This window comes from Aulostomus chinensis, chromosome 9 (assembly GCF_037954235.1).
Source record: "Aulostomus chinensis isolate RoL2024-O1b breed Wild chromosome 9, RoL_Achi_v1.0, whole genome shotgun sequence".
In the NCBI taxonomy this organism is placed as follows: Eukaryota; Metazoa; Chordata; class Actinopteri; order Syngnathiformes; family Aulostomidae; genus Aulostomus; species Aulostomus chinensis.
In genome coordinates, this window is record NC_141328.1 from 2,896,181 (window position 1) to 2,918,812 (window position 22,632).

The following is a 22,632-nucleotide window of genomic DNA, read 5'->3' on the forward strand; positions in this document are numbered from 1 at the left end:
GAGACTTTCTAACGGAGAGGCATTGAGCTGAGGTCCTCCAGCTGAAGGACACACTCTTTAAGCATCTGCCTCCAGCTTCAAGTATACTGTACACGTTTCCATGGCAACATCTCCTGGGAAACTGTCCAAAGTTGCTGCTCCTTCTTTTGAAAACTCCATCACTTCATGGCGGACTGTGAGAGTTTGGCCTTCATGAGTCTGAATATTTGCTGAGAAGATTTGAAGTAACTTGAGGGGTTTTTGTTTTGTTTTTTTTAGAATTAGGCTGCTGTAGCTGCTGAGGAGCACCGGCAGCCTGGTACCGGCAGCCTGGTACCGGCAGCCTGGTACCGGCATCGATTTCTGCTGCTGCGGTGTGTCGTTGTGGAGGTCAGAGCTCGTACTTGCCTCTTCATTTCAAGGTCAAAGGTGAAACACCGTTATCTGCAATTGGGCGGCCCAGTTTTGACCTTCAGTGTGTCGGTTTGTCACCATCTGTTACGTTTTCTTTTAAACACATTTCAGTCCACAGCTTTTAAATGAAGATGCAGGATATTTGACAAGTTACATTTTCCGTTTCTGCTGCTGTCCGGGATCCAGGAATGATTTGATCAGTTTTGCGTATGGAAGTTAAACTGCCTCCCTCGTGGAGGTCACATGATCCCCAGCGGACCTGTTAATATATGCAGGATATCTCAATAACCAGTGGATAGATTGTGATCAGAAAAACACCAGATCTGTCCAGAAAAACGTGATGTCGTGTGCTCTGAGAGCGTTCTAGAAGTTTCCCTTTTACATTTCGGTCTTAGAATCAATCTCTGTTGGTCAGGTCGGTAACAGATGTGTTCCAGATGTCAGAATCTGCTTCTTTTCTCTGTTCTAAGTAACTTTTGGGTTTGAGACATTGAGGCTATATTGCGTTGTTTCATTCGATGCAGCAACAAGAGGAAAGTGGGTGATGATTAAGACAAGCTGGCGGCTTCTGTTGCTGGAGCAGGGAGCGAGCCTCTGTGCTCCTGTCTGCTGTCGTCTGGCATCAGAAGGGTTACAAGCTCCCGTCCCCTCCCTCAGCCTTCTGCCAGGGCACTGCAGAACAGGAGCCTATCCCGGGTTAAATCCTCATACGAGGGCCTGCTTAGTTCTGCTCTGCTCCAAAATAACTCCAGTTTTGCCCTGACCTGGCTGTGAGCTCAGCAGGAGGGCAGCGGAGGAAGGACAGCCCGGCTAATCCCCTCTCCCCCTTCATCATCCTCTTCCTCACCCTTCTCCCTCAGGTTGGGTCCTTCTATTTCTGGAGCGACTCCCTCTGGCGTCCCTGCACCCTGGGAATGCTCTCGCTACAGTTTTGTTTGCCTTAAAGCTGTATTTGGACTCCCTTCAGTCGAGGGGTGAGGTCGGGAGGGTGGGACACCGACCCGCTCCCACTGCTGTTCTCAGTGTTGAGCACCAATGTTGCTCGCTGTACGTTGTTTTTAAACTCATTCATAAAAAGTACTGAAGGCAAGTCGGGTTGAAAACCCCGAGCAGCTTGTCAGGGGCATGCAGGCGTTCCACATCAGCACTGGGAGGGAGCTTCACCAGGTCTCAGACGGAATCACCCGCTGTGTGAACGCCGTCCTCCCAGTGAAGGGGATCGTGGTGTTTCTCCATCTTGGATGTTTTTTACATCCTCTTGCTGTCAGACATCTGTATTTCTTACAGAATGATCATCAGGTTTATCTTCGTTTCTGCTGTCCGTCTTCAGTCCCTCTCCAACAGTGAGCCGGTGCTGCTTCAGCCCGTCTCAGCTCTCGTCTGCAGCTTTTGTCAAATGTCTCCGCCGAGCGGCAGTGCTGTCTGCCATTGTTGTGTTGTAACTACCTGACGTGAGTGATATCCGACTGAAATCCACCATGTCACTGTTTCCATGTGACACAGCTTCAAGACAGATGAAGTCATGATGGTGGGAAGCAGAATCTGTGGGATTCAGCTCAGTGACATCCTCTTTTTGTGATAGAACACTGCTGGATGATGAGTGGTGATGGGCTTTTTCACAAAGTCAAAAACAGACAGCAATCCAAAGTTGGCGCGATAGAACATGAATATATGCGTTGTACAACTTGGCATCGTGATGTCGTAACTTCAGCATCATTTTGATCAGTTTATTGTAATTAAATCATTCTAAAATCTTAAGTCGGAAGCAGCCATCATCCAGGAGACGTCTGTGCTGCTGCTCACTTTTACCGTCAGTTCCCTCCCAAGCTGCGCAATAAATCCAACAAATAAATCCGACACATCGGTGTAATGTTCCTGACCCAGACACGAAGGGCTTCTGTGACTCGGTTCGGCCAAGTTTGGCCCTTGATGGCTTCACCCTGTTGTTTGCAAATTTGGTGTTTGATTCGTGAGGCCTGAGGCCGTGTGTTGTTCCCAGGCCTTTATAGAGGAACCATAAAAGAAGGAGCGGTCAAGCCAGTGTGTGTGTGTGTAAACACACTGATGTCGCAAGCAGGAAGTGATGGAATCCACTACATGATTTCATCAGTCACATGATGCATCAGACATGGCGGTGAACATAGTTTTTGTGTGTTCTTTACATTTTGTCGTAAGTTTGATCACCTCAGTGCAGCGCACCTGCAGTTCCTCCTCCAAGAGTGATGGATTAGGAATAAAATGGAATCAATCAAAGGAAAACGGGTCTCTTTAGTCGCCTTAGTTAAACATGCTTTCAAAGCTGCCTGGGTTCTTTTCACCTGCTTAGTTTGTTCTCCTTTCTTCATCTCAAGCTTATTTGTTCAAAAGCTCAACAAAGCCGAAACCTGCGGGCAGACGTGGGTGGCGAGCGAGAGAGTGTTCACATCAGCTCTCACGAGACCGAACCGTTACAGCATCATACGGTCTGGCATGTGAACGACGCCACCGATTGCGTTCGAATGTAGACGTGACGACTCCCTCTGATCGGGTCTTCACTGATTTGGTTCTTTTCAAGCTCATCATAAACTTTATGCACAGTAGATAAAATCTCAGTACAAAAAAATCAACAACTCAAGTTTACTTTGAACAAACGGCGGCCTGATATGGGCCTGATGTTCTACACGTGTTCTGTAGGTCTGGAAGTTGAACAGTCAAGAGAGAAACGCCCTGACGGGACAAACTTCCTACTGTATCAGCTTCTCCAATATTCTTTGAATGCTTTTTTTTTTTTTTTTTTGCAGTTGCTTTTAAAACCTAGAAGTTCACCTAATACACACACTGACTACCTGTAGCCCAGCTGACCTGCGCGGTCCAGGTTATGACCTCATCTTATCTCCGCCCACTTGATGAGCTGCCCTGCTGGTGTGCTTCTATTACATCTTCTGGAGAACAGTGTCACTCCTTAAGCTCCATGCAGGTGATTGTATCGTGGGTGACACAGGAAGTGGTTCCATCTGATAAATTACCTCTCTGAGGTAGACTAGTGCTGCCTGGCGGCCATGCTGCTGTGTGTGCTCAGTGCTCAACCACCGGAACCAGAGACTCCCGGCAGACATCTACTGTATAATCCAGCTGGAGCCGAGCTGCACTCCTCTTCCACTCCTCTGCTCTTCCGCTGCCCCTCCACTGCTCCGTGATGCCCTCGCCCCCTCCGGCGCTAACCCTCTCCTTCAGGCAGTCTCTCTCTCCCTCACCTCTGATGGTTGGCCTGGTCATGAGAGATTCTGGCTGCAGGAGAGACAGACAGCTCAGTCTGCTGATGGTTGCCAGTCTGCAAGTCAGAGGAGTGCAGAGGAAGTGATGCGCCGTCCCGGTCACGCTCGGGTTGAGTGGTTATTTGGATATTTACTGGAAGATGGTGACTGATTAAAGGAATGAAAGCTGAAGGGGTAGCTGAGGTGCTAGCATTGATGATGACAGACTAAAAAACTAAGGCTAAACAGAGAAAACAAGGCGAGGAAACACAGCGACACGAATAACACCGATGGAAAATAACAAGTAAAGAGCAGACGTGTGCGTGACCTAGTCGAGCTGCTCCTCCACTTCTTTGGTTGTTGCTCCTTTTAAAAATGACTCAAGGATCGCACAGTAATTCAGATGTGCTCGTACTGAGTATCTTGAGTCTTGAGGGGGCTGAAGCTGCAGAGTGGACCCGTCGCTGTTGATGGGATCTCACAGGAAAGCTATCATGTCACTGAATGATGCGGTTCACATTTGAAGAAAACACCCTGGATATGTGGACGAACGTTCATCTCATAGAGCCGAGTAGAAATACTTCTAGAGCAATGTTACACAAAGTAGAAGCAGTCATTACTTCATTTGTGAAGTTGTTCAGAAAATAGTCCAGATTTCCGACTTTGGGCTTAAAACTTGCGAGTTCCCTCTCCGATTTCACACGCTGGTGCTCCTGCCACAGCCGTGCGTAGCGTTTTGTTACGCGCCATCATCCAGTGGCTCAGGCAGAGCCGATGGAAACACACTTGATGTCCATCCCCTTTTTTTGGGAGGATTCAACAGGTCACTTAAAATTCCCTGGAGTTCAATGCAAACAGGACACTCGGTCGACACTTTCATGCCCTCCGCTGGGCTGAGCTCTTCTCAGTGGTGCAGGTACTGCAGTGAAAGTAGCAGCTGTTCAGCGTTTTATTAGCTCAACTACTGAAATGATTTGATTCCAGTTGGCATCATTTGAACGAGACAAAGATGCTCCGCACAGTGCCGTAGGAGCCCTGCTGCCACCTAGAGTTTTGGCCGTGTAAGTGCAACGTGAGGGACAATTTTAGCCTCTGGTGGGTTTCTACCTGTCGAACCTACTGGCGCAGGTGTACAGGGTTCAAGCGGTGGCGAGCTGCTGCAGCTCACTTCTGTGTTTACAGGGTGAAACTAGCCAGGTCCAACGCCGACCTTTGGCTGTACTAATCCAACGCTGCCGCTCTCTGGGATTGCTGCTGGGGAAAGGGGTTAATCGCGGTGCTCGGGGCAGATTTGTGACCGACTGGATTAAGCGGGGGCTCAGAGTGTTGGACACTCCACTAATCTCTGGGATCCATGGCCTTGCTGGTAGTTAGGGAGGGAGGGAGTGACTGGCTGGCTGGCTCGCTGACTCATTTGCTGCTTGACCAGGTGAAAGACAAAGTGACCCTTCAACTGTCGATCAGTTGACGGGCCGCTGACGTGTCCTGTGCTGAATGACGACCGCAGGAGGACTTTTTTCTTCGCCTCAGGCTCTTTATGATCAAACACTTAGAGCTTTTCTCTGCTCCACACCCACTTTTTTGTGCCGAAACAGTGTAGACACCCTTGTTTTATTAGGAGTCTGAATGTTGATTGAAGTCTTTACAACAGTCCCCTCTCCCTTCATGAGTCAATGATTAGCTGGGACTGCTGAGTGTTTGGAGGAGTGAACTCTTTCCTCTGGGGTCACGTGACCCGCCGCTCCACCGTTCTTAGTTATGATGGTGCAACAGCTCAGAAATAAGTGCAGTTCTCTTCGGTGGAAACAGCATTCAGTCTTTTTTTCCCCCTTTCTTTATCCTGATAAAAACACCCGCAGAAGAGAAATGTGCAAGATTGATTTGGAGGAGCGAGAGAGTGATAAACTCCACTCAGGTTTGGGCTTTTGCCCATAATTTGTCAAGATGAGCGAAAACAACTCCTGGGCGTCTCGTCATAACTGTAACAACCGACGAGAACACCAGCTTCTATTGTCCAAGAGAAAAAAAACAACCTCTTGGTGAGTTGCTCCTGAAGGGTTGTCCTCTGGGGTGACACCCGTGTCCCACTGGAATCAGATCATGCAGAAAGCAGAGTACAGAAGTGTCACTGCACGGAGAGGCGCAACCAGTGATCGTTTTCATCCGCCAGACATTTTCACAATCATGAATCATCGAGTGTAAAAACTGTAAAGAAAGTTTAGAGATGCTCATCACAAGATTCCAGAGCTCAAATCGACTTCTTCTGATGTCCTCTTCTACCTAAAGACTCCTCATTTTCTGTCATAAATGACAAATAAATAAATAACTGAAGAAATCATCAAATCCAGACACTCAAGTGTCTGGAAGCAGACAAACAAGACTGAAACTATTCATTGTTTGTTTGTTAGATACGCAACAATTAATCAACTGGTGGATCCACATAAAAAAACGAGTCCTCAAAAGATATTCCAGCGTCGGCCGCGGGAGGAGACGTTTGAATGGACGGGAAGCAAACGATTCCTTTGAAATGGAGAAGCTGAGGCTCGGCGGATTTGATCGCTGTCACTTTTCTGATTTCATGTTAAAGATGTCATTCTCTTTTTGTGGGATTTATTTTACTGAAAGAAACTGCGCCAGATTGTAAAACTTGAATGATTTTGAACATTCGCATGTCGAACTGAAATATTTGATACAACAGGAACTAAAGCAAACGCGAGCGACCTTGTATCAGTGTTAAAGTATCTGACGTGCTGGAATTTCTTTTCATGGTGAACAGGCGTGAGTCTTCCTGACAGTTGGACGGAGATTCTGCTGCCACTGATTGAAAAAAGTCTCTGATGGAGGAGAGGAAGCCGTTTGCTTGCTGTTTATTTGAAATTTTCTTGCCGTTTGCAAAATAATGTCAACAATATCTTTTCACAATAATGGCCCAGTAACATGCAGTCATATGACCTCCACCATTGTATGGATTCTGCGGTAGTTCTGTTCTCTTGCCTGTGAAAGTTCAGTTTCCATGGTGATCATCCAGGACATCACGTCCATCAGTTCAGATAGACACAGCTACCAGGTTGTCTGTAAGACACACACACACACACACACACACACACAATTATTCCTAAAAACATACATTAACCTTCAAACAGCCCTTCATGTCAGAGAGATACTTCAACCCAAAAGTGTGTTTTCAGCGTGTGCTTTCATGTTCTCGCTAATAGGAGTCTTGAGCTCACTAATGTGTTTTTCTTCTGCTGCATCCCTGCGATGTGTCTCCAGAACGCAGTAAGTGCCAGCCACATATATGTAGCTTGAAGCTAATGGAGACTGACGGCTAACAGCGGCAGAACTGTCCAAATGCCACTCTAGAAGTGTTGCAGTTAGTTGGTTGTTGTCTCAGTCCGAGTTTGTGGGTTGCTGAGTTTACAGCCGGACAAAGAAGATGTGGATGATACTGGAACTGTGCTTATGCATCGTAAGCAATACAATACAAACAGCGTCATATAAAAATCATACAGGATGAACCTTTACATTGAAGGCTCTTGCTTCTTGTCCCCAAAAGACAGAATCCCCACAACGTGATACCTGCCACACACACACACACACACGCGCATGGTATCTGACTAACAGCTGCTTTCCGTCAGTGTGTCAGTAAAAATGATACGAGCTCGCCTCAGTTTCAGAGCGCCGTCTGTGTTCTCAGACTGGATGAACTCCAGCAGCGTCCTTTCTGCCAGACGGTCTCGGCGCTCGTCTCAGCATGTGTCAGGGATATCTCAGAATAGATGGTGAGACACCACCTACATCTACAACTCTCTCGCTCCAAGACGGAACTCTGGCTGATCCCAGATGCTCTGCTGCCCCCCCCCCCCCCCCCTCTTTCTCGCTCCTCTGTGGCGGAGAGATCTGGGCATCGTGATTGATGATCAGCTGACGTTCACTTCGTACGTTGCATCTGTTACTCCAGCCTGTTGCTTGGCGGCGTCATGCATCAGAACATTCTGGTCATTGGTGAACTCCCTCTGTAACCACTGGTCAACTCTCGTCTTTACCAGTGTAACACCACTCACCGCCAGTGGGAAAAGTTTTGTAAATGGCCCAGAATGTCTTCACCCGAGCAGAGGGAGCTAACACCGGGTCAGTATTCTCAGTGATGCTTGAGTGATAGATCCCAGCTACCTGAACTCCCTCAAATCCACACTTTACCCAAAAGGTGTATTTGGCCTCTCAGTTACCCACTGCTAGGAGTCTTGAGCTCACAGATAGGACTCCCCCCCCCCCCCCCCATCCCTTCTCTGTGACTCAGGATGCAGAAGGAGCCAGCCACGTATGTTTAGCTTGATGCTAACGGCGACGAACGGTGTCACCAACGCTCAAAGCAGCTTGTTGTGCTTGGAGGTTGAATGGCGCTCTCTACCGTCAGTGTGCTTTGATCTCTACGGGTCTGCAGTCACACACACAGGAACCAGCTGAGGAGGGAGGCTGGTGACATTCAGCAGAATTTGAAGGAGTGAATGGTTCCAAAGACGCCACTCCAGCTGCGTTATGATGTGTTTTCAAGAAGCAATGATGCTTTTGAATTCTTGACAGCTCATCGTCCAGCAAATCAAGTTCAAGCTGTGTCGAGCAGCAAATGTCTTTTTTTTGTTTGTTTGTTTGTTTTTACAAAATCTGAATTTTCGTGTTCGACTCATGCAGCGCCGGTGGATCAGACGGCCATGGTGTCAAGACAAACAGTGTGATCACTATTTACCACAAACATCACGGAGCATGTAAGATGAGCACTGTGTGTGTGTGTGTGTGTGTGTGTGTGGGTGTGAGATGACACATCTACTGTCAACATTACGAATCACATCTGTCAGAGGTTGAGTCAGGGAGGGTGCCTATTCGCCGTCTTACCACCATTTTCGCAGCTCAGTCTACAGTTGTGATGCGTTCAGGTGGTTTGTGAATTCCAGACTCTGACTGGGTGCCGAATGTCAACATCACACAAGGCACAAGGCTGATCTCAACCGCTGTTGTCATGACATCATCTGTGGGCGTGTGTAAGCTCATAGGTCATCAGGGAGGCGGGTCAGGAGTGTCAGTCAGGGCGACAGAAGTGCCACGTGTGATGCACTCGCCGTATGTGTCAGGAAGAGGACAATATGGACTGGCTATCCTTAAAATAGAACCTGAGGTATAAGTGTGATGTCCAGACAACGAGGCCAGTTAGCTTAGCTCAGTAACTTCCCTGCATAATAGCAAACTTCCCCCAGGAGGAGAAGAAAAATGGAGTTTTGGAAATCGTGTAACGCCACGCTGGTGAATGGAGGAACAACAATTTGATTTAATTAAACAAGAGGAGCAAGGAACAAACCAGTCAGTGCTGACCCCATCAAGAAGTAAACTAAAATCCAACAAATGAAATCATCTCATCTGCTGGTTGTAAAAGCAGTTGTGTCTGCAGAGTTAGTGTGAGGCTGTCCAGCTGATTCAGGGATTAACTCCAAACCCGGCCGCGGCGGCCGCAAACACAAGCGCTGTGTAAACTGAAAGCCGTTCCGGTATTTTGTCTTGAACGTGTAGACGAGACCCAGCAAATCAATACATCTGAGCCCTGCTTTATTCATCTCAGAGAGCGTGAGAGTGTGTTAGCATGCATGGATGTGGCTCTACAAGCCCCGCGGCCAGTGTGTGCACGTGTGTGTGTCTGTGTGTGCGTGTGGCTGTGTGTGTGTGGCTGTGGCTGCAGGCTATGGCCAGGTCATCTCTCCACAGAGCTCATTTGGTCAGCTCTCGACTGCTCAGGATTTTAAAGGATCTGACTCAACATATTGAGCATATGTTTTACACACACAGACACACACACACACACACATAATTATCATGAGCAGTTTTTTCTAAGAATTTTGTATCTAAAGTAAAAGTTAAAGAGTCGTATTGTCATCAGTGATCTGGTGAAATATTTAAAGCATCTTATGAGGGAACAAAACTCTCAGCTGAACCGGCCGGGGCTGAGACCGTCTGATCGGCGGTGAGTGTTGTGGGAGCCCCTCGGTAGTTACCCCAACCACCAGAGATGCAGACGGAATCGAAGGAAATGCTCAGATTTTATTGATCTCTATTTTGGAAGTCAAGTAGAGCCCCCAGGCTTCGATATGAAAGTGCCTCTGAATCCAGAGACGGCAGCTGGAGATGAAGATATCAAGCTCCCTCACAGCTGCTTCAGGAGCAGCGAGCCAGGACAAACGTGTCAGTGGCGAAGACAGAATCAGCCTGCTTGCAGGAAGTGAAGCAGCGAGACAGGAAGCCTGCGCGTTTGTAAAGCTGTCATCCAGCTGAACGCTCAATGAAGGTCAGTTACAGCAGCTCGATCCTGGTGCGTCTCCTCTCAGCTGCGTGCTGTACCGGGCGGCTTGTAACCTGACGGAGAGTCTGGCGGGAACGCCACCGTGACTGACACGTCATAGCGTGCGCCCGCCTGCCCGCGGAGGCCTCGCTGTTTGTCTTAAGTGTCTTAAATTCACAGATTCATCGCCTTTGTCTGCTGCTGCATCATGTGTTATTAGTGTGTGTTTCACCAGTGACACCCCCCCACACACACACACACGCACACATGCATACACACCACCTTCACCTCCTCCTCCTTCTCCTCTCGGCTGGTTTTCTCAACGATCAATATTCTGCAGTGAAGCTTGGTGGTGAGGCCCTGATGATCCCTGCAGCGTGTGTGTAAGTGTGTGTTTGCGTGTGTGTGTGTGTGTGTGTGTGTGTGTGTGCTGGCCTTTTATCAATACCTTCACCTCTCTCTCGGTTCAGAAATGATCCTCTCCTCTCGCCTCCAGCCCTCATCGATCTCTGTGAGAGCTGGATGCAATCAGAAATAAGACGTCGGCGTGGTTCAGGGGGCTGAATGCTGAGCGGCTGTCACGCCAACTGACTGGCTCTCGCTGCCATAAATTGTCCTCCGGCATTATCAAGTGCAGTAGATTGATAGGTGAAGGGGATGTTTAAACATGGCTGCTGTCATTCGATGGATCAGGGTTGTGTTTTCTGGAATATTAGAGGTTTCCATCGCGGCGTCTTCTGACTGCACAAACACTTGCGCTCCTCCTCGTCACATCAAACCGATTCTCACTGTGACGAATGATGATTCACCACAAAGCCCTTTTAATAGACAGGTTCACTGGGCTGCAGTCAGCTGGCGAGCTGAGGCCTTTTTCCTCACAAAGTAAAGATGAAGCCAATTGACAAATATTTGATGATCAACTGCAATGATATTTCTGTTGTTGCCGAGCAGGACTGTTTCTCTCAGGCCTGTCAGGGAAGAATTTGCTGCTTTTCCTTCTGTTTTCTCGTTGTCAAGTCAACCGATGTTCTGTACGACTTCTTTCTGAATGACTCAGTTTCAGAGGATCGTGTCAGATTCATGCCAAATTCTGGGAATTTGATTTAAATGAAAATTGCAGATGAATCACTAATGAGCCACCAGCTCAAATGCATCTTAACTTAAGGTTTGGGCTCCTGTCAGCAGGTAAAGCGAAGCTAACTAGCTAACTAGCAAGCTTCCGCATTCGCCAGCATGTGAGTGAAGTGTTCACGGCCAACCACGGAGCGCTCGCAAGTTCTAATATTCATTGCAATAAAACGGCAGAGAGGTCGAGTGGTTCAGAACTTATGTTGGGCTTTTTTTGTTGAATGATACTGAATTATGCACACACACACACACACACATACACACACAAACACACACAGGCTGTTGGGTTGCTGATGACCACAACTATGCATGTGGTGATGATGATGATGATGATGATGATGACCTTGTCTGAGTGACTGAGGGAAGCACATCACCCCGGGTCATCTTCATGACAACAGACGTCCGACCTGGATCTGTTTCCTTGGTAATCTACAAATATGGCACCAGTAGAAGAGTTCTGACTTCAAATGCTGCAGGAGGGTGAGGTGGGAAAGAGAGCGGCTGTGGGGGAGGAGCTGAGGGAGGGGGAGGAGCGAGGAAGGTTGATGGGGGAGGAGGAGGAGAAGGTGGCTGATGGTGCAGTGAGGACGGGGCATTAGGTGACAGGGATGGAGTTGGCAGGGTGAAGGAATGGGGGAGGGAGAGGGGGAGGGGAGGCAGAGATAGAGAGAGAGATGCGTTAGGGGTGTGTGTGTTTGTGGAGGGGGTGATGGGGGGAGTGGGGGAGGTATAGGTGGAAGGATGCCAGTTTCGCGTTGAGCAAGGCTTCAGGGTCCAGCTCTGCACCAGAGCTGCCTGGAAGACAAAGAGAACAAAGAGACCAAAGCCGCCTCCTCCTCCTCCTCCTCTTCCTCCTCCTCCTCCTCCTCCTCCCAGTCAGGAGGAAAATGTCCACCTTAATTGATTTTTGGATGAAATTAATTTTCTGCTGCACCTCTGGGGACGAGTCAAGATCAGGTGGAGAGTTCAAAAACGGACGAGAAAAGTAAAGTCACGTGACAGCAATGAAAACACATTCAGGCCAAACACAAAGATGCACTGACACACTGACCCGGTCTGGTCCCGCCCACAACGGGAACTGGACCTGTCCTAGCAGTGCATGTCCTCTGATTATTTGATGGATACTGGGCTGTACAGATGCTAGTAATCAGCCCAGAAATACGTGAGTGAGGGGGAGGAATGAGTCTCCAAAGGTCACAAAGTTCTACTCTGTTGTTCATTTTTATTAATTCCGTCTGTACTTAATGACAATGGAACGTTGACAACTGGTTTTGTGTTTAATTACTATTTAGTACTATTAACCCATGTAGCTGCTAGCTTGCCTCGTCAGCGGTTATCAACCAGCCCAGACTTTGATTGATTTCCAGGTTTTGGTAATGGAGCCCGGGTCTTTATGGATCAGGCCCGGATCCCTGTCCTGCTTTTCTGTGTCTGCAGTGGTAGCTGCGAACACAAACTCCATAACTCTGTTATAAGTTTTAGATAAGACAGTTTACCAACCGTTGCTGTGTCAGTGACATCACACAGACGCTGATGGGAGGGAAAGTAGCAAAATGGAAGGAAGGCATGAAGGAAGGAAAGAGTTTAGAGGAAAGTAGAGATAAAGAAGGGAGGGAGAGATGACAGTATCAATGGAAGAGGGATGAACGCTGAGAGAAATTGAGGTTTCCTTCCGTCTGTCCGGTGGCTAACCTGATTAGCTTAGCAAAGCCAGAGGACCAGATCCGGCTGCTCGGCTCTAGACACACACACACACACACACACACACACACACTCTGCGTGTGCATGCACACACACTCTCGCAGACACACACACAGACACACACACAAGTTTCTTGGGAGTAAATGTTTTCAGGATATTATTACTTCCTGTCATATCAGACAGTTAGTCTACAAACTGTCCTTCATGCTTCCTGCACAGGAACGAGGAAGTGCTGAAAGCTGATTCCTTCTCACTGCTGCCTCACCTCTTCCTCCTCACATCTCCCTCCTCCTCCTGCTCCTCTACCTCTGTTTTCTGCCTTGGTCCAGTCACTCGTTTTCTTCTTCTATGCCTCTGTTTACAACTTCATCATCATCATCATCATCTTCACCACCTCCTCCTCCTCCTCCTCCCAGGGCCTCCGTCGGCTCGTCCAGCCGGAGAGGAAGACAGTGGCGTGCTCTCCTTTGTCTCCTCCTTGCTCGACCAGCTCTTTCTCTGTTCTTTGATGAAAGTTTAAACAGGAGCTGCTCCTCTCACCTCCACTCTGGTAAAAAAAGAACAGACAATCGAGAAGCGAGGCCGTTAATTATTCATCTGGCCACTCGCTTTACTGCTTTGCACCTGGCATAATCCTCACCATCGTCGTCGTCGTCAACATCGCTGTCGGACTGAGCAGCGTGGCCTCCTGAGATCAACCGACTCTTTTAGATCTCACCAATCTGCACATCGATCATAAGACTCCGAACCTCCATGTTGCGGTGCCTTAATCCTCCCAAGTGACTTCTGCGATTAGTGCGAATACCTCGCGTCTCCTTCAGTGCGCTGAAAGTTCTTTTATGTGAAGAAAGTCTGACCGATACTGAAAGTTTAAGTTGTGTCAACGCTGCAGGTCAGCGTGGCTGCTTCCTCCCAGAAACAACGTTTGGAAGCAAACTAAATGCTGAATCCAAGGTTGCGGTTGGAGAATTTGTGACTTCAGGGTAAATGAATAAAATCTTGCTCGACTTCTTTGCCGTGAGTTGATTTCTCGTTCATGCGTGTTTAAAATCCTGCAGCATTTTGTGTTGCACGGCGTGAAAAGTAAATCCAGCGCAATGTCACAGTCCCGTCAGACGGTATTCACGGTCGTCTTACAGGAGATGGTGTTCGTGTATGTGGCGACATTCCCGGGGGGGAGACATACTGAGCGTGCTCTCTTTGTCGAGCTGGCTACTTCCTGTTAGCCTCTCCGCTAACTTGGATGTGAAAAAAGAAAACTAAATCTTGCTGTTCTTCTAACTTTCCAAATGTTTCATGCCAAGTGGATCCAGTTGTGACAGGATGGTCAAGATGATTTCTCCTCCGTTTTTACGAGCCAACCGTAATGGCTTTTTTGCCGTTTCATTAACTCTCTTAAAACGGAGACGGAAGCAACGCTAGAGAGGTGTAAGCTAGGATGCAGCCCGATGTGTGTGTTGCCGTGTTGATCTGCCAGGCTGCCGTTCATCTGTAAGCAGACGAGGACCCCTCCCTCATTACAGCAACATTCATCAGACACCACACATCGACTCTCTGAACCTGAACCTTGACCCTCCCTCAATCCTACACCCGGCCTTCATCTTATAGATGAAACATTTTGTCCCAAAAGAGAGAGAGAGAGTGTCAACAGCACATAGTTTGGCTGACTGGTGGAAATGGAGACGCTGAGGAGAGATCGGAGAGGAGGGATGAGAGGATGGTAGGTGGGGATGGTTTCTGCCTCAGAGAGCAGATTTTATCAGGCTGTGAGGGACTTTGTCTACCCAAGCATTTTTTGCCTGAGCTGGAAACGCCAGGCGCTGGAGAGCAAATTGCAGGTACAACATATTTTATTTCTTTTTCAGCCGAGACGCTTCGGTTGCTATGATACGCAACATGTATGTATTGAGGTAAACATGTGGTCGTCCTCTGGTCTCTGCTGAGAAGACGGACGAGCCGAGGAAACGTCTCTGCGAGTACATTTGTCTGTTCCGTCATCATTGGGGTTCAGCGCTCGTGTGTGTGTGTGTGTGTGTGTGTGTGAGAGAGAGATGTCCTCAGTACAACATTGAAGCTCACTGATTGTTTGGGTTAGCATAGTGACCTTCTAGTTGTTTTGTTTCTGAAGAGTTGAAATGCTCTGAAAAGCTGAAGACCTTTCATCCACTCAGCTCTTCTCCTCCAGCAGCAGGGGAGACCTGTTCTCTCTTCACTTCATCGGTGCTCGTGCCGCTGCCAGTCAGAAACGTGAAGTCAGACCGATTCACTGCTAGATAGCCTCTAATTTGAATTCTCTCTCCTTCCATCCTCCAGCCGCACAACAAAAGAGATGTGTGCTAACGAGCGACTACAGCTTTGTGATTATACGGTAATTGAAAATGGGGTACTGGGGGCTGGCTGTGATTGTAATTGAAAAAGAATGAAGAGTAGATTAAAATAAAGTTTCATTTGATCATGTGACGCCATTAATTCATGGCCGTTTTGAATTAAAAGTCTCAGAGCCGATTAACACGGCGAGCTGCAGGTTCACGCCGTCGCTGGTAAACTTGACACATCGGGGAGAATGAATATTTCTGCCCTTTTGTCTTCCGTGTATAACTGGACCCTGAGGTGTGTGTGTGGGTTGTGGGGGTGAAGGGGGGGAAAACGGTTATCATGAGCAGGTGAGCTTGTCAGTCCATCATTGGACAGCAATGATCTGACTATGTCAGATTAAGTGCCACGTGGTTTATTTTTTTCTAAATGAAGCTCTGAATGCCAGCGCCAGAGTCCAGGTGCTGGCACCGTGATCGGTGCAGCTGTAATTACTACGACCACCACATGGCCACGCTCAACTGAAGCACTCATTTGAATGCCAACTATGAGCTTTCAGCAAAGCCGGCGTTGTTGTGAGAGAGGTGACTGGACCTGAACAGCAGAACCAACCCAGCACAGAACACGATTGTTCTTCACCATCAGAAACACAAGTACACATCCGGTCACGACTTTAAGTTCGTTTGGGTCGGACATCTTCTTGGGAAGACCTGGCAGACTGAGCTGGGCTGCTTCCAGACCTGCTGGGACGCCTCCAGTTCTTGCCGGCGTTGGCTCTTTTCCTGCTCGGCAGCGAGGAGGCTAATCCAGAGCGACGATCCTGGGGAAACTCCTCCTCTGAGAGCCCCCGGTGACGGACAGATGTGGGTCAGTGCTGCCACGCGGAGTCACTGCAGGAGCTCCACGGATCATTGCTCCTGTGGATATAAATGGCTTCTTCTTCAAATGGAAGCTGAGGAATTCCCCCACCCCACCCCCCACCCCACCCCCACCCCCCCAGTGATTCTCCACCCAGGTGAAGGTTTCCAGTTGTTTTAGAAAGCAACTTCCTCAGCTTGAACACTTCTCCTACTGACACACATCACTAGATGAGGGTGAAGTGACTGCCCGAGATAATCCAGGCTTTATCTGAGGTCATGAATTGGTCAAACATTTCTTAACACTCAGGCGCACAGTAAAGCAGTGATCTTAACCAAGCCTGAGTTTGGATGTCGACATGACAACAGAGACAGGAAATGGTTAATATCAGAGAGCCACTCCTTATTGGAGCTGTCACGGTTTAATCTCTGGATTTCCTGTCAAATTATAGGTCGGCAGATCATTCCTATAAATAACTGTCTGATTGCTGATTGATATGTCGTCTGTGTCCAGTTTGTTTAAAAAAAACAACTTCATTTTAAATTTTGAAGCAGCAATGAATGATTACATCTCCCAGGAAACCAGTCTGCTGCACCCAGAGGGAGGCTTGTGTTGCTGTCCGAAGGCAGAGCAGTGAACGTGGAGGACATGTAAGAAAATGTAGATTCATGATGTCTCCAGATTCCTGACACGATGGGAAAACACGGGCTGCAGATTTGAGCCAAACGTGCCTGTGCTTTGGCCATTCTGTCACCCTTCAGGAGATAAATCTGGAAGTCCCAGTCCCTCAAAGGTTTCTACGCTGCATCCAGTACCTAAATTGGAGGGAAAAAAAGCTTCTTATTTTAAATCTGGACTTGTTCAGGAGGAAAGATTAGTCTTTATCTCCCCCTACCCCACCCTCTGAGCCCGCCACGAACCCGACGACCTCCCAAACTCCCGTGACCCTCCGCTGCTACTTTAGTTTCTGCTCACAAATGTCCTGATGGGATGGGGAGCGGTTCTGCTGCTGTGGTTCTTGGTTTCCTCAACTTTGTTTCATGGAATTAAATGATGACTCTTATTTATCTTTACACTAAGAATCATTACATCAATGTATTTTTATGATAAAATATGAATGCAGTGTGCAGAGCAGAACTCATTATCATTATTTTTTCGTTGTTGTGTGTAAAATACTGCATTATGCATCGTGTCCCTGCAGAGTGAAGGGTGACCCGAGTGTAAAATAAGTAGAAAAATCTGACCTGACACGTCTCTGACGCACCCCCTCGTGGTTCTGGTAGCAGCAGGACGCTCTCGTCCACCTGCCCGTCTCAGCGTTGTGGTTCGCTCAGTTGTGCCCAAGGTCTCACTCATTCATCTGTTCTGTTTACTGTCTGCACATGTTCATGTGTTCACGCTCGTGTGATAGAGGGCCGTTGCATAAGTCTGGACCTCTTTATGGGAAGTGCAGGTCAGATAGCGGCCTCGATGCCGTGAAGGTGTGTTTGAAACGTTGATAACCATGAGAAGTGAAGAGGCGGAGCTACCAACGACTGCTGCTGCTCTCCAGCCGCAGGCCCTGCAGCGTCTCAGCAGGAAGAACCACTCACTGCAACCCGGCTCACTTGGACCTTCTTACGTTCTGTCGTGCAGCTCCATGCCTGGATGAGTTCAGGGACTCGGTGCCTGCTGTTTTTTCTGGACTCACCGGTGAAGCCACAGTACATGATGGCGAGTGTAGTGATCTGATCTGGGCCCTGGACTACGATCCAAGATCTGCACGCTCTCAAGGAACAAACTAAAGCCCTTCACAAACATGAGAAATAGAAATCCGTAATACACAGCTGCTGCAGTCAAAGCAGGAGGGAGGAGCTGCAACAACCGTAGGGATGTGTGAAGGAGCACATGCTAAACATCGCTGTTCATCAACAGAGAAGCTCTGGCGCTTAACACCTTTGATTTACTGTAAGTGAATGAGCGGGGATGATGATGATGGCATATTTAATATTAGTAGAGACAGTTCTCAGAGAATGTAAACACCGAGTGAAGGGAAGTAAACAAAAGCGTACAAAACCCCAGTTTGTTGGGTGCACAGTCATGACTGACTCTCTTCTCAGAGCCCTGGACTTTTTTTGTACCCTGATATTTTATATTGGCTCTTTCAATATCGGTGTCATGCCTTCAGCTGCAGCTGTGGCTTCATTCATGAATTTGTCATTTGTGAAGAAACTCAATGTGTGAGAGTCAGACATCGATCCTTCCTTCTGGCTACGTACCTTCCGAGAACTGCCAAATAAAAATAATCCCTCCGTGGAAAGAAATCAGTATTGTTCATATCGGCGCTCGTCAGGAGAGATCCTCCGTCCCACCATCAGCTCCCCGATGTCAGATTATCAACGGCTGACTGCACTGAGTTCTTGAAATTCTTCTCTGACTTTTATGACGTAAAACATCCTGAAAAATAACATCTTTTTTTTTTCTTTTCTCTTTTAAATCCCACCTCAGTTCACAACACAAACATTGTGACCTTCCAGCAGACGTGGATGAAAACAGAGCTTTGATATAAAGCATTGGCATTGAGGATGTCGAATAATGGAGTTACTGGAGGAAACCTTTCAGTCCTGCTGTTAACCTCCACTCTTGCTTTTCAACTGGTATTAACTGGTGTGTGTCACGTGCGGTTTCCCTTCGGGAAAAACTGGTTTATCGCTTTCATTTGCGATGAGAAATACCAGGCCGATGGAGCACGACTTCTAACCCTACCAGAGTCTGACGTTTCCAGCGGAGCGTTTCTCTATCCAGGAAGAGGAAGCGCTCTGGTGTGTTTGTTTGTGTGTGCTGGGAGAACATGAACTCCAGGATTAGAGCAGAACAGGGTCTCAGTGTGACGGTCCCGCTGCCGGCGAGGCCGCCAGGTACGACACGCTGAGCAGCAGTCGGCAGCTTGTAGTTGATTTGCTCGCCTGCCATTCGCTTGTTTCCTATGATGTAGGGGTTAAAGCGGCGGAGCAGCTGTCATGGCTGCTGTCACCGAGGCCGGCACTGATGAAGCAGTAAATAAAGAGATGAGAAAAAACTGAAAGATCAGAGAAACACCGCTGATTCATGAGCAACCTGCTGATTTGAGTTTAGGTGGGTTTACAGAGCCGGAAGGCTTCTGACAACTGGAGGAAAAGTATTTATCATTCACATCTGTTGCTTGAAATAGAGGCTTCATCACACCACCAGTACACTCTTACAGAAAGTTTCCAACACCTCTTGGAGTGAAGAAACACACTCATTATCCACATCTCCACATGATGCCAACACATGCAGCTCAACACTAATTCAGCAGGCAGAAGAACGTCTGAGAGGTCATTACTTCATCTATGCGTCCTCGTCTGCGGCAGCTCCGCTTTGATCTGACGATTTGCTCTGAAATAAACTGAAGACACTCAAGTAACTGTCCCAGACGTCCTCGGCTGGCAGGTGAACCTCTTTGATCTTCGATTCTTCTCTTTAATCTCCGTCGTCTGCTTCGCCGACTTGAAGGAATTAGATGTTGCATCGTGTGGTGTGACGGACTGAGCCTGAGAACGACAGAAACTCTGTGTTTTCAGTTTGTCGATTAATGCAAACATTGGTTTTTATTAATGCTGAAGTGGCAGTGATGTCATCCAGCACAGGCAAGAAACTGCCGTGATTAATCAGCTGATGTCTGTAAAGTGACAGTGTCACACTGAGGCGGTCGGAGGGACCAACAGTGGCGCTGCAGCAGGAGACGCCTCCATCGCCTGTACAATTCCCGTTTGCAGCTGAATCACTGTGGGAGCAGACGACAGTTGTTGCTTGTTGTTGCAGTGAAGAACTGCAAGTTTGTTGTCTGTAATTCTGGGACGAGAGTTTGGCTGTCTGATAATCCATCCCTCCATCCATCCATCCATGTTCCCCCTCTCCTCCTGTTGAGGGTGGTGGGGGTGGAGCCTATCCCAGCAGCCTTCCCCCTAGACAGGTCACCAGTCCATGGCAGGACCAACACATAGAGACAGACAACCAGTGGCTCTCACAGCCACGCCTACGGTCAATTTAGAGTCTGGATTAACCTGGTCCCTCTTGATGTCTTTGGACTGTGGAGGAAGCTGGAGTACCAGAGAGAACCCAGCAGGAACAGGGAGAACATGGAGACTCACCCAGAAAGACCCCGTGCTCCAGCTGGGGCTCCACCCACAACCTTCTAGCTGGGGGGCCACAATGCTGACCACTGCACCACCGGGCCGCCCCCATCTGATAATGAAATACTGTGGTTGTAATAGAATTGCACACTGGATTAAACATCATTTTAAAGCACTGTTTCATCAAATTCCTTTGACATAAATGCCTGTTATTATTGTTACTTCATGGTTTTCCATTTCCAACCACAATCATGATTTGAGCGTCTTGTAGTGGAGCAGTCGGACACTTTTGTTTTTTTAGTGTTGTAACAAGTGACGTCACAACGCTAGAAATTGTGGGAGTTGGTAGAACGATCACAACACCGTCACACTGCATTTCAAGGTCAACTCATTTCATTTCACTTTGTGTGAAACAAAAAAAACCCAAACCGAAACTGTAGTTCCCAGGGAAACACCGATTGACACCCTCGACATTGGTATCAGCCTATCAGCAAATGGGATGGCATTCCCTGAAGCCAGTCGGGCTTCTGAGGCACATCTGCTGGCCTGCGTGACTCTCCATGCCGGCGCGAGCCGCCCTCATACTCAGTCTTATTGATAAGGCTGACAAGTAAAGACTCCTTCCCTTTCTTCTCCTTTGGTCAGGATGACAGTTCACTGAGCAGCGAGGAGGAGGCCGAGATGAGCGAGCCCACGTGGCTAGCAGCTGATCTGGGAGCAGCGTCGGACCTGAGCCCGCCGAGCCGAGTAGAGAGGATGCGCCACAGTCCCCAGAACACCCACAGCAAGGAGGACGAAGGTAAGGACCAGGATGATAGAATGCTGCTGCTCTGAGTGCAGACGTAGCAGCTGGTGCTGGTGATGGCGGGGAAGGTTGAAGAGATGAAGGATGGTGGATGGCGAGGAAAGCAGAAACATCTTGATCATACACGCTGGTAAGAGGACAACGGGGCTGTGGGGGCGCAGCCTTCCTTTGGTACTCAGCGTTAGAGGAGACGGACGTGTTGGACTTGATCAGGATGTTTTGTGCTTTGATTATTTTCCCGGGTTGCGGTCTGGTCTGCGCTCTGCAGTCGTGGTCATCCTCCAGTCAGTCGCTGCTACGGTTTTGGAGCTGGTGGAGCGTGCACGTGCATGCGCACGGCAGTAATTAAATTTAGAGATGTGTGATTTTGCTGAGGACTCAGGTGTTGCACGCTTGAATTAAAATTTTGATACATTTGCAAAAGTGAAAATGGATAGAAAATCTCAAAGTGGCGTTTTGGGTTGCAGCAGTAGGAGCCATTTTACTAGTTTGACAGGATGATCCTGGATCAGATGCCTGCAAAATAAATCCTGCCTTCAAGACAAAACCTGTAATACTTTATTATTATTATTATTATGATTATAATTAATATTAATGTTGATATTTTGTCAGAGCTGCTGTGAAAGTCTTATTCTGAAAATTCTACCCAGATGTCAAGCACTTCTTTTGCTAGCTTGTTGTTAGCAGCTAAGCTGACATCAAACTGATGTTAAAAATGTTCCTGCTCCTGTTTTTACCAATGTCACATCACCCCCACCCCACCCCTCCCCCACACACCCCCACCTCATCTTGGCCTCTCCTCAGTTTGTCATGTTTCTCCCATCAGCACGGCGTTTTTACGACCCGCTAAGCTAGCGGCATCTCTCCAGTAAAGATCATTTATGTTTTCATATAACATGAACAGTTCAGGCCTAGCAACTCCAGTTCTTTAGCCAAGCAACTTGTCAATAACGCCTCCAACGTGTCGACTCGCAAAAACATTCACGTCCCACTTTTTACACAAACTTCCATCTGAAAAATGGACTCAGTAATAATCATTGTAGTGCATCGTTGAAGCAAGAAATGCTTCATCTTTCATTCCTGTGGTTGAGTTTGTCACTCATGATAATAACAACAATAACTATGTAAATAGCGTGATTGGGCTGCTGTAAATACGCTCAGTTCAGTGTCAGACACACTAAAATCACTCAAATCAGCTGACTGGGATGAGTTTGTTCAACTGCATTCAACCAGCAAGCTGAGAAACTCAGACCAAGCGGTTGTCTGGCCGAGGGTCTGTCTCACAGCTGCACGTGTTGCTGCTCTGGTCTTTAATATGCATTTTCAGCACCAAGAACGGAGTGCGAAGCGTCAGGACGGCCGGGAGGCCATGCAGACGCTTCCCTGTTTCCAAAAGGCCGTTCTGGACCGAATGTTGCCTGACTCTCCCCCACTTTCAAGTGTCACTGTGGAGGAAGCAGAGCCGGTCGCCCAGCCCTCAGCCAGCAGCAGAGTGTGTGTTTCTCAGCGTGAGGAGACTGTAATTGTGAGTGAGACAACAGAGATGATGCGATTATGACGGCTGTCTGCTGATGGATGCTCTCTGACTCGTGGTGCTTCTAGAAGGCCATCAAATGTCATTCCAAGGTCATGGCGGTGACCTCTGTACCCCTCTCGCTCCCTCAGTCAGTTTGAGAAGGTAATCTCCTACTGAGCTGTCATCACTCTTCCTCCTTGTAACCCCTCAGTTCTGTCTTTCTCCCC

The 22,632-nt window shown here is 48.1% G+C and overlaps 1 protein-coding gene across 1 annotated transcript in view; it reads left to right on the forward strand.

Moving 5' to 3' along the window:
- LOC147255405 (nucleolar protein 4-like) overlaps positions 1–22,632 on the forward strand; it is a 114,788-nt gene that overhangs the window by 40,844 nt on the left and 51,312 nt on the right. The window contains exon 5 of the mRNA XM_086213098.1: positions 20,730–20,883. Coding sequence (XP_086069224.1) covers positions 20,730–20,883 — 154 coding nt within the window. The remainder of the gene's footprint in view (positions 1–20,729; positions 20,884–22,632) is intronic.